At 27.3% G+C, this 16119-nt stretch overlaps 1 protein-coding gene across 1 annotated transcript; it reads right to left on the reverse strand.

Moving 5' to 3' along the window:
- Positions 1 to 213: 213 nt before the first annotated feature.
- On the reverse strand, positions 214 to 11828 carry LOC105197030. Its single transcript, XM_039456956.1, has 4 exons — positions 11576 to 11828; positions 7260 to 7372; positions 5990 to 6235; positions 214 to 688 (listed from the first exon to the last, which is right to left on the reverse strand). The coding sequence occupies exons 1-4, from the start codon at positions 11744 to 11746 to the stop codon at positions 574 to 576; spliced, it is 645 nt and encodes a 214-aa protein (XP_039312890.1). The 5' UTR covers positions 11747 to 11828; the 3' UTR covers positions 214 to 573.
- Between the last annotated feature and the right edge of the window lie 4291 nt (positions 11829 to 16119).

Below are 16119 nucleotides of genomic sequence, written 5' to 3' on the forward strand. Positions count from 1 at the left end.
TTTCTTTCCTTTATCCAAGTACTTACTATCGATTTAGAATATTTTTGAGACTTATGACAGGAAAAGGGAAAGGTTTATCCAGGATGTCTTTAAAATAGTTTTTGTTTATTTTGTCTGGGCTGGTTACCTACATATTAATATAAATGTGTAATATAATGTATAATATTAATATAAAAAACGTTCAACGTCAGTGAACATCATTTTATTTTTAAGTGAATTACATAACAAATTTTGTTTTATATTGTTTTACATAAGGGGACGTATCCTGTTTGGACACATACGATTAAACACTATATTATTGAATAACGTTCGAATAAACGTCTTTTGCTGTACAAATTGATTTGAGTTAGGTTAGATTATATTTTTTGAATGCAATCCGCCCGTAAGAGGGAGAGGAAGGGGATAAATGTGTACATTCATGCATGTATTTTGCAATGCAAGGTATATAATCATGCGTTGTTATGCGTTTAATGATTATGTGTCCAAACGGAGGTCATATAACAAATATGTTTGTAATGTAATTGTTCTTCATACATTTTGTTGTTACACTATTTTTTCACTAAAATCTAATTATTACGCCACTATGCGAATGTCAGAGCAAGTTTTGAAAGTTTCTTGTGGTCCGCAACCCATCTTGTGACTGCCATCTTCACACTTGCCCCAATTATTTGCAGCAACATATTCCCACCTAAAAATAAAATAAATATATACAGGAATTATATAACATAAGAATTATAAATAATTAAAAAATGGAACATTTACAAAAAAAAATTTTAAACAAAAATTATGCAATTTTATGGGGGAAGTAAAATGGGTTTGAATTAATTTTGATGATGTCATTTTTTGATTATCTATACAGCACCGAAATTTTTTAGAGACGTCTCAGAAGTATTTATGTGAAAAAATGAAACATTTCAGAAATGTTTCGAAATATCTCTGCAACATTTCAGAGAAATCTCTGGCATAATAAAATGTCCGCGATTCTTGCACTTGAAACCTTTTAGAAATATTGCTGAAAGGTTATTAAAAATATTTGAAACTTTTCTGAAATTTTTCTAAAATATTATATCAAAAAGTTGAACAAGTTAGTAAAAATTTTCTGAAATATTACTGCTTGTGTGTAATCCTCTGAATATAATAAATTTAAATATTACTTCTGAAGTACTTTTAAATCTAAAGCATACTTTAAAGTACTTCAAAACATTATTTAAATTAATTATGTTCCAACTACGATTCCAATCAATAATATTTCAAAAATATTTTAGTAACTTTTCTTTATTTTTAATTTAAAGTAGTTTAGAAACAATATTTAAATTTATTATATTTATAGGATTACATTTATAAAAAGATTATATAATATATATATATATATATATATATATACAATAAAAATTATATATTGAACTTGAGAAAAGGATATAAAATTACACAAACAATACAAGCACGAAGCTGACCGTAGAAAGCATTCTTGTTCAATTTGTATTGATACAGCAACGGTCAAAATATCTCTCTCTACTACTTTGAAAGTCACGCTGCCTTGGAAAGCGTTGTAACTCGATTATTGCAAAATATCATCACAGCCTCAGTGGTCGAGTTGGCTAAGCCACCCGTACCGGAGATTCGGAAGGTTCCAGATTCAAACCCTGGCTAAGGTGATATTTTTCGCAATAATTTCTTTATAGTTTTTTCAGGGAGGAAAAAGGTTAATATTTAATAATACGTGATATTACTTAATCTTGTTCAATTTAGAATTGTGTTATAACTGAAAATTAATTCGGCGCGCATTGAACTTGAGGAAAGTACATAAAATCACACAAACAATACAAGCACGAAGACCTAGCTGCGACCGTTGAAGGAATTTTTGTTCAATTTGTGAAAATTATATATATAATTAGTGTTTTTATTATTTACAAATTGATTAATATAACAAATGTAAATACGATTTCTGAAATATTTAATAAAACATAATATACAGGGTACGGTCAGGTGTTTTGTGCTATAGATGTTTTGTACAACTCTAATTTTTCTAGTCGATGTAGTAGATAGAATGTAGTAGATAGAAGCTGCTGTCGTTCTGTCTAGTATGTTAGGTTGTCATTCTAATATGCATTAGATTACGAAGTAGGGCTTTTGTAATTACTTTTAACTAAGAAGATTTGAAGCTTCGAAAGAATTTGAAGCTTCGAAAGAATTTGAAGCTTCGAAAGAATTTGAAGCTTCGAAGTTAACTTTGATCTTTTAAAGTTTAAGGCGTCTTCGAAGCTTTGAAGTTAACTTCGAAGCTTTGAGGTTAACTTCGAAGCTTCGAAGTTTCAAAAAATATGTTTGTGCAAATTAAACGATTAGTACAATTACAATGTAGTAGAACATGTTTTAAAAACTTGCATTATATAACATATATTCTAAAAAAATATATATTTCAATTTGTTTTCAATCGCACCGTAACATTGAAATTTTTCATAAAATTATTGTTAAAATCTTTCTTTACTAAATTGATGAGTATAAAACACATTAAATTCAAGCAGGCAACAAATGTCTGCTTTACAACAAAATTAACTTTTACTAACAAGGAAACACAGGGAAGTGTCCGCCTCAGATTAAAACGAGCTTTTAATATGTTGTAGTACAGATAAAAATAAGAGACACGTATTTTTTTATACGTGCCCATACGCACTTTAAGGGGGTGAAACACCCCTTTGAAGAAAATCGGTTTTTTTCTTTTAAAGCGTATACCATCGAAATTATAAAAGATAGAAAAAAATGTTTTAAATGAAAGTTGCTCGAAGAGTTTATAACAGCAGAAAAAAAATTAAAAAAAAATTTTTTTTATTACTTCCCCCACTACTTACTTATTTTTTTCAAAATTTTTGTTTCTTTATAAGCAAAATAAAGCTTATTTTATTACGAATTCAACGGTATATGATAAAGTTACAATAAAACATTCTAATTTTCTAAAAATAATTAAAAACCTCTCTATACGCACGGTACGCGCACCTGTCCGCGCGTTTGTGCGCTACGGAAGTGACTCCCTCCGATTTCGACGTGCCTTGAACATGTTGTACAGATTAAAATAAGGGATACGTATTTTTTTACGCGTGCCCTAAAACACTTTTAAGGGTAAAACACCCCTTTGAAGAAAATCGGGTTGTTTCTTTCGAAGCGTGTATCGTCGAAATTATAAGAAATAAAGAAAAATGTTCTCAATGAAAATTGAATGCATGTATTTCTTGCGTAAGATGACAAAAACATTTCGAGGACAGTCTGTGTCTAACAACGCGGATTCCGATAGCACACCACCACTCACAGCGGTCGATGACTAGAGTTTTTCCGTTAGTTGGGTTAGATAAGTCAAGATGATTGGTTGGTGGGCTATTGCAACGTGCGCTATCGGATCTCGTAGGTGTCTAACATGAAAACGTAGACATCGAGAAAAACATTAACGTAACTCTTGAATTTATACACGTCAATACTGCCGAGACGTAAACATTCTATTTCAAGATAAGAAATGACCCAAAGTGCACGCGATAAGAAAATTGACTTTAATAATTTTTCTACATTTGCTTGACAAATTGAATTCAATATATACTGAATTGACTAAAACATTTTTGTCGCATTAAATAAAAGACAACGTAATAGCAATTAACACACGCGCACGCACGCACGCACGCACGCGCGCGCGCACACACACACACACACACACACACACACACACACACACACACACACACGCTTTAATCATAATTAGTTCCAATCCTCAGGTTCTGACTTGCAAAGGCGAAGCTCAGATGAATAATGCAATTCGAATATAATGAACACATTCAATTGTTATGTAAATGTGCAGTTTCGTCGAAATTGCATTATCGAGGAAAATATTTTCACGACTAGACATATCAGTATATAAATAGAATCTGTTATATCGAGACATATCAATAGTGTCGAAACGTGGAAGATTAAACTCTAAAGTATAATTTCCTATCTTGAAATAGAATGTTTACGTCTCGGCAGTATTGACATGTATAGATTCAAGAGTTACGTATGTAAGGAAATGACCCAAAGTGCACGCGCCAGTAGCGTGGTTATGCATATTTTTACACTAATTGAATTTAATAAATACATTAATTGAATAGTATAAATACAGTTTAAAAGATGAAATTTTTAACTAATTTTCTAATTAGTTTCATGTTAGTTCTCTTGTTATTAGTTGGTGAGTTGACGTTAGATAGTGAAGGTATGAAATGTGTGAGTAAAAATTTTTTGTAAGTCTCCTTATCTGTAAAATGTTGAAGAGAACAAATATTCTAGTCGAATCATGTAGACCAGTAAATAAATGTTTAACTTATATTAATTACATATTATTTTCTAAACAAGATATTAATGTCTTACAACACCGTAATTGTTGTTCTTCAGTGTAGTATCATTTTATTTTGTAGTAAATGTTTTTCTTGATATTTGCGTTTTCATGTTAGACAGACTGTCCTCGAAATGTTTTTGTCATCTTATGCGAGAAAAACATGCATTCAACTTTCATTGAGAACATTTTTCTCTATCTTTTATAATTTCGACGATACATGCTTCGAAAGAAAAAACCCGACTTTCTTCAAAGGAGTGTTTCACCCTTAAAAGTGTTTTAGGGCACGTGTAAAAAAATACGTATCTCTTATTTTAATCTGTACAACATATTAAAGGCACGTCAAAATCGGAGGGAGTTACTTCCGTAGGGACGGGTGCGCGTACCGTGCGTATAGAGAAGTTTTTAATTATTTTTAGAAAATGGGAATGTTGTATCGTAACTTTATCATATACCGTTTAATTCGTAATAAAATAAGCTTTATTTTGCTTATAAAAAAATTTGAAAAAAATAAGTAAGTGGTGGGGAAAAGTAATAAAAAAATTTAAAAAAAATTTTTGTTCTCTTGTTATAAATTACTCTTTAAGCCATTCAACCTTTATTTAAAACATTTTTTTCTATCTCTTATAATTTCGACGGTATACGCTTTAAAAGAAAAAAAACGGTTTTCTTCAAAGGGGTGTTTTACCCCTTTAAAGTGCGTATGGGCACGTATAAAAAAATACGTGTCTCTTATTTTTATCTGTACTACAACATATTAAAAGCTCGTTTTAATCTGAGGCGGACACTTCCCTGTGTTTCCTTGTAAGTTTTCTTTTTTAGTATCTGATGGACTCATAAATTTTATGTAAAATATACTATATTTAAAATATAATAATGTTGAAATTTTTTGCCTTACTAAATTTATAAGTATTATATACTAAAGAAAAATATAGTAAAAATTAATTTTGTTGTAAAGTAGATATCTATTACCTGCTTTAATTTAACATGTTTATACTTATCAGTTTAGTAAAGCGAAAAATTTTAGCAATAATTTTATGAAATGTATTGTTCTATTCCACATAGATTTGTAACTTTCCATACAAACGAGATCTATAATTGTACTATTCCACATGAGTTGATAAAATTATTGTTAAAATATTCGCTTTACTAAACTGACAATTATAAAACAGTTTAAAACAGGTAATAGATGTCTGCTATAATTTAATCTATTTTATACTCGTCAATTTAATAAAGCGAAAGATTTTAGGAATAATTTTATGAAATGTTATTTCACAACGATATCTTGCGTAGTGGCCTTTGCAAATTTTTACTAACAAGGAACGTTTGGCAACTAGCATATTCAAAAAATTCTTGAACTTTGGGTACAAATAGAGGAGTTTTTCATAACACAAAAATATTTTTTGTTCGTGCTCGTTTTCAGTTTTAGGGGGTGAAACACCCTTTTGAAAAAATCGGTTTTTTTTCCAAGCAAACATCGTCGAATAAGAAATAGAAAAAAATGTTCTAAATGAAGATTGAATGGCTCGAAAAGTACTTTATAACAATGAAAAAATTTGTTTTTTTAATTATTAATTATTATTAAATATTATTAATTTTAAAAAATGTTTGTTCTTCTCGGATAATAAAACGTCTTCTTACCTGAGTACACAGTGTTCACAAATAAGATTCTGTGGCAAATAAGCTTTCATCTTATAAGTTCCACTATCAGAACTTTTCAGTACATATTTGTTGTTGCCATCTGTTAGTTTCAATGGATATTGAGCGAAACATTCTTCAGTTTCTAATTCTTTACCGGAGTTTAGAACACAAATTGTGTACTGAAAATGACCCATATGATTCGCAGTTAGTTTAGCTTCCAGTTCAATTATTTGTCCTGCTTTGTAACTGTAAATATAAAAGTTTTTAGTTATTATTTATTAGTTATAAAAGAAATTTTATTAATATTTTTCAGAGTATCAAAAATAAACTAAAAATTAAATCAAAAGAAATAATAATTAATTATGAGTAAAGTAAATACTTGTTTTTAATATACATATGTATAAATGATCATTATATATATATGAGTGTGACACAATAAATAAATGTACTATAAAAGTTTATACTATATCCGACAAACTTCTATTTATAGGGTGATTGGTAGAACTATACTAATAAACAGGTTTGATTAGAATTATGTTTGGTTGATATTTACTGAATTATTGTAAAAAAAAAAAAAAAAACAATGGTATTCCACAACCCCCTCCTTTTCTCTATATGACATAATTATAATATGAATTATAATTATAATTTTAACTTTGCATTCGTTGCGTCAGCAACGCATTTGTTGTTTGTTTCATTCCTTTTTTTTATAAGAAGCGTAATTAAGAAATTTGCAGTCAGTTTTCGTCATTTATCATCTTTGTCATCAGTTAGCAGCATTAATATTCTGAAACAAGAATTTTTTCTCAAATTCTTGTTTTAAAACATTAATGCCGATCTAAAAGTAAAAGAGAATTTTTAAGTATATTACAGCAGTTTTTAATTATTGCACTGTATTAATATGTCACAAAGTATATGAAGAAAGCGAATATTTCATATATGTAACAAGTCTTTCTTTAACAACATTCTGCTGTAGGAAATAAAAATTTAATGCATTTATTATAGCTTTATGCAATTTTAAGTTTCTTAAAACAGATTTAAGGTGACTAACGGGATTGTAGTGAAGTAAAAATTTAGTATGGGTCGTATTATCCATTGAAAAATGATCTATCAAATTGACGTAAAAACGATATCAGTTTGATGATTTCGATGTCGATTTAACAACGATTCCAATATCATTTCTCATTGGCTAAGATGCAATAACTTATACAATGTTTTGCAATTTCAACTTATTCAATACAGAAATTATTTGCATGAGTTAATCACTTACGTTTTAACGATAGTACCAGTTCCATATGTTCCACCATTTTCATTTGGTCTAGGCTGCGGCATTGTATAATCGTCACCACAGAGACCACATTTACCACCATTCTTTATTTGCTCCTGTATAAATTAAAAAATAATTTTAGTTTGAATACAATATCTTACATGTTAAAAGTATAATAAGTTGTATTATTGCAAATTATGATAGAAAAAAAATTACGTAGTATAAATAAGTTCTTTTCTTATGGTTAATAATATAGAAAACTGATAGAGAGAAAGAAACTTAAAATTATAATAACGAATACGGCAATACTAATCAAAACCAGTTCTTAACGCTCAATAATTTTTTAAAGTGAATTTACAAACATTTACAAGATTCTCGCAAACTGCGCGTTGCATGTTTGCCGGACTTAAAACACAGCTTTTTTAAAAGAATCCCGAACGTAATACCACGAAATTAAATTGTTAATCAATTTAATTATTTTTTTTTATGCTTTTACGCATCTCTATTTTCCTCTCTAATCCCAAAAAAATTATTACAAAAAATATTATTTTGACTAGGGTTTGAACTTAAATCTCTCATCTATCTGGGAAGGATGTCTTAGCCAATTCGACCACTGAAACACTTGATAATGTTTATTGCAATAAACAGTGATGTTACATGAGCGTCATTTTCAGGCAACGCGTATATACGATAAATCTTAATATGATCGGGAAGTGTAACAAATTAAAATAACTTTTGATCAGTATTGCCATATTTGTTATTTTAAGTTTCTTGAAAGTAAAAACGACTTACAGCATTAGCACTGATTGTGAGATTTTTAACAATATCTCGAAGAGGGAATAGATTTTGAAGGAAAGTGTTACGAATAAAAAAAGTTTTTAAATATTGAAAGAGCTATCTGATAGGTCAACTAGATTTTGAAACCGAAACCTAATTTGAACAGTAAGGTCTAAGTCGATAAGACCTAGCTGATATAAAAAATTCATTGTGTTTCATATCAGAAACCTCTTTTTTTTAAATTAGCAAAATCGGCAATTTTGACAAAAAAATTTTATGTACAACAAAGTGTAATTATTATACTCATGTAGCAGACAATCGTCATTTTGACGTCTTTTTCTGGTCATAATTGGTCACTAATTTCATATGTCCATTAAGTGACGTGTATTTAACGTCAATTTTAACACGTCAAAAAGACTTTGCAATAATGATGTAATAATAACGTGAAATTTATCTTAAATTTATTTGTACATGCAAACAACTTTCCCCAAGTAGCATTCATTATTATCGAGTGCTACTTTTGGCGATAAAACTTAAATATATTTACTATAATTTGAATATAAAAAATAGGATTTAATTGTACAAATTAAATAAATTATAAACCTTAACCCATACAGCACAGAAAATCCCAACAACATTGCAGCAACGTTGCAATGTTGCAGATTGCAATGCAATATTACGGAGACATTGCAGAAACATAAATTAACAATATGCTTGCAACATCGCATGGCATATGCCAGTAATATTCCGGAAACATTGCAATATTATAATTTTTTAATAAAGTAGTGGCAATAAAGAGACAAAGCAGAATATTCGCGTATAATAATATATTAATTTAACTCATCTATAATTATTCATCCGCGTTTAGCAAACTAAGGTCGGGCGACGTTACTAAATTTTCCGCTGAATCTCTACATTCTCTAAGAGTACAACCGTCCATATATTGACTGTAAGTCGACTCATCCAAGGCTTTCAAAATTGATTGCAAATCGACTTTGTATAGACGTTTGCAGATATCCTTCAAATGTTAATTCTAAGACGTCTAGAAAAAAGCATGCGGTCCCGTGGTGCTGTGTGCATCATAGTATTGTTAAGAAACATAAATATTTATATCAATAGATGAAATAGGTTCATATATGAAGAAACCTCGATCTACAGCCCAATGAACAAACAATATTTTTTAATTGTTTTTTTAATAAAAGTTTTTTTATATTTAATTTAATTATTGTATTATATTGATATATATTTTCTAATTGCATCTTATTTAAACAAATAACAGAAAAGTTATTCCAGATACTATTCTGCATTTGCAAAATTAATAAAAAAAACTATAATTTTATATTTGTTTATATAAATATTGTGCTTTAATTATATATATTTCATTTTTTCGATAACGTATATTGACCTGATCTACCAGTTATATACACATATCAGCATAAAGTATTTATAGGTCATCATGAAAGATTAGTTCGCAGCGATCATGGAGGTCAAGCAACGTTAGGGATGTTCGATTCTCTTATAAAAATCGATTCTTAAATAGATTCTGCATCGAATCATAAAAATCGATTCTGCAAAAAAATTGGAATCAAAAAATCGATCTTGCTAGAATCGATCTAAAAAGTCGTAAAAATTTATATATATAATTAAAACGTACATTAATATTTAATTAATTATTAACGTTTTATCAATTTTAAATTAACTATTATTAGTTCTAAGATTTTAATTTTAAAAATTTTAACCAATTAATAAAATAGGTAATTATGTAATTAAGCATTAAGTTTTTGAAAAAATAAAAAATATTTGTTAAAAAATATAGGTTGCTTTCACATCATTTTTTATTTACATACGTTTCTTTCATGTACTTTTATATGTTTTATTTATAATATAAAATTACACAATATTTTTATAATTACTAATCTTTAATAGACATTGAATTCAAATATAACAGCATGGCCGCGTCCAGAATATCATATGTAACCTCAATTTTAGTCTTTATTGTAGACGATGCTTTAAGGGCAATAGGTAAAGAAAAAAATAATTTTTAAAAATAAGAATCGGTTTTTTGATTCTTAGGGTAAATAATCGATTTGCAAAAAAATCGAATACCAGAAATCCGATTTAAAAAATCGATTTTTAAATAAAAAAAATCGATCTTGTAAAGAATCGAATCGGAATCGAACATCCCTAAGCAACGTTCACCGGAGTCGTGACTTGGATGGGTGACCGCTTGGAAATTTCCGAAAAAATATTCTCGAGATTTTTTTTTGCGAAAAATGTTTTTTAAAATGTTACACAAATATTGTTTTGTTTATTGGAATTATGTAATGTAATAATATTTATGTGAATATTTTGGAAAAATGGGATGTTTCAATGCAATATTTCAAAAAACGGACATCGTAATGTTGCTGCAATCTTCCAGCAATGTTGCAGCAATGTTTCGCAATCAAAATGCAATATTACAATGTTTCAATAAAATCATTCTGCAATGTTCCTGCAATCTCTCTGTGCTGTATGGGAAAAAAAAGTATTTTATAATAGGCGACATTATATTTTTATTTTTTAGAATTTTGTAGAATTTTTTTTTGCCAAAGAGCATAACCCAAGCAGAACAGGGAGTCATCACGACGTCAAAATGATGTCAAAGTGACTGCAAAATGATCATTAAAAGTCACTTTTCAATCAATTACGATTCATTTTAATGTCATTTTGAAACAATTGTGAATCACTTTGATGTCATTTTGACTTATTGTTCTGCTTGGGAAGGGCCCACATTGCCAAAATCCTATATTATTTAACTTTGTAGAACTCGAAATGTATGTAGCCGAGTTAAGTAAAAGTTAAGTAACAAAAAAAGTTAAGTAAAAAAAGTATATGTATATACATATATTTGTGTGATAGATATATAATTAAGTTTCAAAAGAATGTGGAAATATGTGTGTGTGTGTGTGTGTGTGTGTGTGTGTGTGTGTGTGTGTGTGTGTGTGTGTGTGTGTGTGTGTAAAATGTACCTTAAAAATGTATCTTAAAAAAAGTTTTGAAATGTTGAAAAATAACAATATTTATAGTAAGTTGGCTAATGCGCATTATCACCATTACGTGGCAATTGTTAATAAGCAAATAATCCCATAGTAATGAATTATAAAGTTCGTCAATAACGGAGATAATATAAAGGGCCTATATACATGGCTTATAATATCATCTTCTGCTCTATTACTTTCTGAACTAGATTTATGCCAATACATTTTTAAAATTTAATCTATACGATTACTAGAAAATAATGAATTTAATAATGGACCTGAGGGGATAGTTTTCACGGCTGAAGATCCATCTATGGCACGCAGACTACAATCCATTGTGCCTCAGATTGTAGAAAAAAAATTTTTAATAATTTTGTCAAAAACTTTTATTATGTTCAAAGTAGAATTTATTTGTATAAAAGTATAGATCTGTTTAAAAATAGAAATAATTGAAGAAAGATGATCTAACTTATAATCAAGAATAATGTTCTTAATTTTATATTTAATGATGCATATTGAACTTACAAATAGACCACCGCAATAATTTCCATCATCGTCATAATTGATAGGTGTTTTAAAACCTTTTCTCCAAGCACTTCCTCTATTCACAGGTTCCATAAGCATTCCATGTCCATGTATTTCTTTAAGAGAAAAGGTTGCAAGAGTAAAGATAAATAAAAACTTAGTATATGCCATAATTTTAAATATGTATTTTTTTTGTTAAAGTTAAGTAAGTAACTGCGCGCGAGTCACAGTTAAGTGTATTTTAAACTGTAGTTACTTACTTTTTATAAGATTAAAACAAGTGATAAGAAAATTACTTTATGTATTATTAATTGATTTATGATAAGATAAGCAACGTTTCAGTAAATAAATTTATGATAAATTTATTCACCTTGAATTATTAACTTTTTCATGCTTAGTTTAGCGACACTGAATGATCAAAACATCTGGAATATAAAAGAGCAAATATTTTATTATTTTATATCATTATTAGTTGTTTTTACGTTTTTTAGTCAACAAGTAATACAATATAAATGATTATATATATTTAAAATATTATATCTTATATGACCTAAGTTTTGCGATTTTTTCTAATTTTTTTGCAGAGTCTAAAATTAAAGATGAAGGTCAAATTCAAAGTAGGAAACATTTCTAAATATTAATTAAAAATGTTGTATTTCAAATATTTACATAGGTGCAATGAAGATTTGTAGGAATAGATTCTATGAAGTCGTATTTGGTACATATATATGTATTCAATATAGTCTACGTTTGTTTTCTTCATTTTCACAAAATGTGTCAGAAAAATAGATAAGAAAGATCTAATGTTATAATTATATAATTTATAAGTTTATTAACATATTGACATATTAACATATAAGAATATACAAAGAACTATTTTTGTCAACAATTCATTAAGTACCCAGATAGCACAAAATATTTATAAAATATTTACTAAATATTTATAATATTTATTTTAATATTTTATAAACATTTATCAAAACATTTAATAAATGTTTTTATGGCCGTAGATTAGACTGATCATAAATATTTATCATAAATGTTTTAAAAATGATTTATGATAATTATTTTGAAAATGTTCGAAATATCCGCATAAATATTATATTACACCACATAATCCCAATGAGTAAAACAATATTTTTATATTTTAAAAAACAATTTTCGCAAAAATTCCATTTTTAGGAATTTTTTTTGGAAATTCCGAAGCGGTTACCCATCCAAGTCGCAACCAATATTTTAGAAAATATTTTAACAATATTTTTGATAAAGATTTTTATAATCTTTTTCCGTCATATATATAAAATATTTATAAAATATTTCTATAATATTTATAAAAAATATTTATAATAAATATTTATTAATATTTATCATAAATATTGTGTGCTATCTGGGTAAATAATTGACTTATCTTAATTGTTTCCCTTTTGGGAGAAACCATGGGAAAAAACTATGGTTTATGAATCGAAGTTTACTAGGTAGATTGAAATTTATGATCTGAAGTGATAAAAATACTGAAAAAAATATTTCAATCGATATGCTTATTTACTTATTATTGATCTAGGCCATATTAATTCTATCTTACAAAGAGTTTTCTTTCTTTGATTATAAAGAGAATGTTATGATGAAAATATAAATTAAATACAGCATTGTAAAATATAAATATAGAGCTACAATAATATAAACTTCAGAAATTAATAATCATCACTTGATAATTATAGAAAGCAGTAACTTTCTCTCGAAATGTTCGATCATAATAAACATAGTTAACAAAATTCTACTTTAGACTTTACTGTCAATAATGGAATACACAAACTAAAAAATGAACTGTTACAGACAAGTCGTACAGATAGCCTGTATGACATTATTAGCATTAATTGTTCAAGTCATCATATAACTATTTAAAACTAACAAAGCCATATTGAATACACATATCTTAATACATATTATTATATTTTTAATATTGTTATTTATAATATATGTAGAATGCTTCATAATTTTGCATATTAATCTTGTAGAAATGTAACATGAAATAATTTATTTTAATATAATGTAATTATATTGTTACATAATATAGTTATATTTTAACCGCAATATGTATCATAAAGTATATCACGTTATTAATGATTTTATTTTTGCAGATTACATAAATATTTTTTGTTCTGTTTACATTTTTCTTTAAATACATTATAATATCAAACAGTATAGAAATTATTAGATTATAATTAATCTTTTTTATTCATAAGAGAACATATTGTTAACTATATTTAATTGTTTTTCATCTTACTCATTATGAAAAGTTATTTTACCCACTGCATGACAAAATTGACATGTTCTCAAAAAATCTAAATACAAAATTCTAGTTTATTTAACAGTTTCTAATTTTTATTGATGATAAACAAGACTTTACTGAATCTAAAAAGTAATAGATTGTTATTCTTACATTATCACAAAAATTAGGAAAATTTGACAAATCTTAAGGTCATCATTTTATTCCTCTTTCTTTTACATTACCAACTTTAATGACCTTGACAGATAAATATCCCGGATTTAAAGCGGTAACTAAATAGCACAAAACATTTTTATATTCATTTCAGGTCGTACATATATCTTATAAGCTATCTATAGAATATATACACCCAGCAAACGGAAATGGATTGAAATGAATAGAAATTATTGCCGAATCTAAATTCTTGATTTGTTGAATTTATTTCAATTCAATTAAAGTTTAACAATTTCTTGAATCTATTTTATTCCATGAAGTGGAATTGAAAGTACGAGACTTCTATTCTTCCAATTAAAAAAAAATTTTGCGGCTCATGTTATCTTTTTAATCCATGTAACGGCAAAATCAAGTGATTGCTACTCTTTCAAAAAGAAATTTTTATAAGTCACAGTTTATTTTAATCTATGACATAGAATTGAAATGACGTATTTGTTATTCTTTAATCCAAAATGTATTTAAGTGAATGAAAATGAATCACAAATTTTTAATCCATTTAAATCCATTTTTGTTTACTGGGTTCTTGTGAACACTCTTTAGACATAAAAAATATCAACATAATTTTTTACAAATGCATCTTATGTTCCTTCTTCATTGGCATTAATCATTGTTATGTTTGATTATTTCTGTAAAAAAAAACAACTATAAGATTTTCAGGATGAATAAAAAAATTCTTGGAAAAGCTGCCATTTTGTCAAATTTAGATATTTCTATTTAGTTCTATTCTGGAAAAATAAATTTTACAAAATTCTTAAGAAAAGCAAAAATATACTACAAAATATTTAAAAAAGATTTGAGTTCTATAAATGAATTCTATAAATTCGGACATTAGACCTTTTTTTGTTTTTAAACGTAAAATATACATGAATAATTTCAGGTTTGTCGCGCTGCATGCTTTAACATGCACCTACTCACTTCAATGCACCCCAATATGTTTGTGGCAAACGTATTGCAGCACGAATATATCTTATAACAATTCTTTTGTATCATTTTTAAAAATTTGCTTTACATTTGCCTTATAATACATTGTTTACAATATAAACTTTTTTACTGGTTAAATAGCACAAGCACAATTCTAACTGATATGATATCAATGTATTAAGAATTGTGACGCACGTTTGTTAAAGATGGCTGGAATTATTCCAACTAAATATATGACTCTGAATCCTAACAAGTGCATATTTATGTGTGGAATTATCAATATTTAAACACGGTTTATAAATGTGAATTGAAGTATTAATGTTTTATAATAAGTCTTTAATGAGGAGCTGAGCAATATGTTTGCATTAAAGAATAAATTTACTTTTCACAGATATATATATTTTAAAAATAAACTTTAAATAAAAATGACCTTGAGTTCCAAGTAATTTATCATCCCTTACGAAAAGGGCTAGGAATTGTAATCCCTGTGATTATTGTAATCTTGTAATATTTTTCTGTGATATATTGGCCGTATCACGAAAAAAAAACAGAAGTTTATTGTAATGTTTACACGTTATTGTAATATTCGTGTGTGACTATTGTTGTATTTTTCTGTAGTTTACTGTATTTTACTGTAGTATAAGATTATAATTTCTGGCTAGTGCATCTTTTTCATAAGGGGTGACAAGTTACAAAAAAATGCTTAAAATAACATGTAGTTGTATTAAAAAATTTTGATACATCTTATCCTAACTAATTTTACCTTTACAAAAATTATTTTGATTATATTTACTTCGAAGTTACATATTAGGTAAAGTGTATACTGTGTGGTTTCACGTTGTGAAAAATGACTCCATAAAGAATCAAAAAGGAACAGGGGTGGTAATATGATACACCATAAGAATAAATTTAAAAAATTGGTTTTAATTGAAAAACACAGTGTTTTGTTATAAAGTTATATATTACTCAAAATAAAAATATTACAAAATGCATGTACGTATATATAAATCTTCCGTATATAGACTGTAGTACTAAAAATTTGTACATATGCATAATATAAACTATAGGTTACCAGTAAAACTACAGTCAACTTATTGAAAAACTACTAAGGTAAAAGTACCTA

Source organism: Solenopsis invicta, chromosome 13 (assembly GCF_016802725.1).
Source record: "Solenopsis invicta isolate M01_SB chromosome 13, UNIL_Sinv_3.0, whole genome shotgun sequence".
Classification (NCBI taxonomy): Eukaryota; Metazoa; Arthropoda; class Insecta; order Hymenoptera; family Formicidae; genus Solenopsis; species Solenopsis invicta.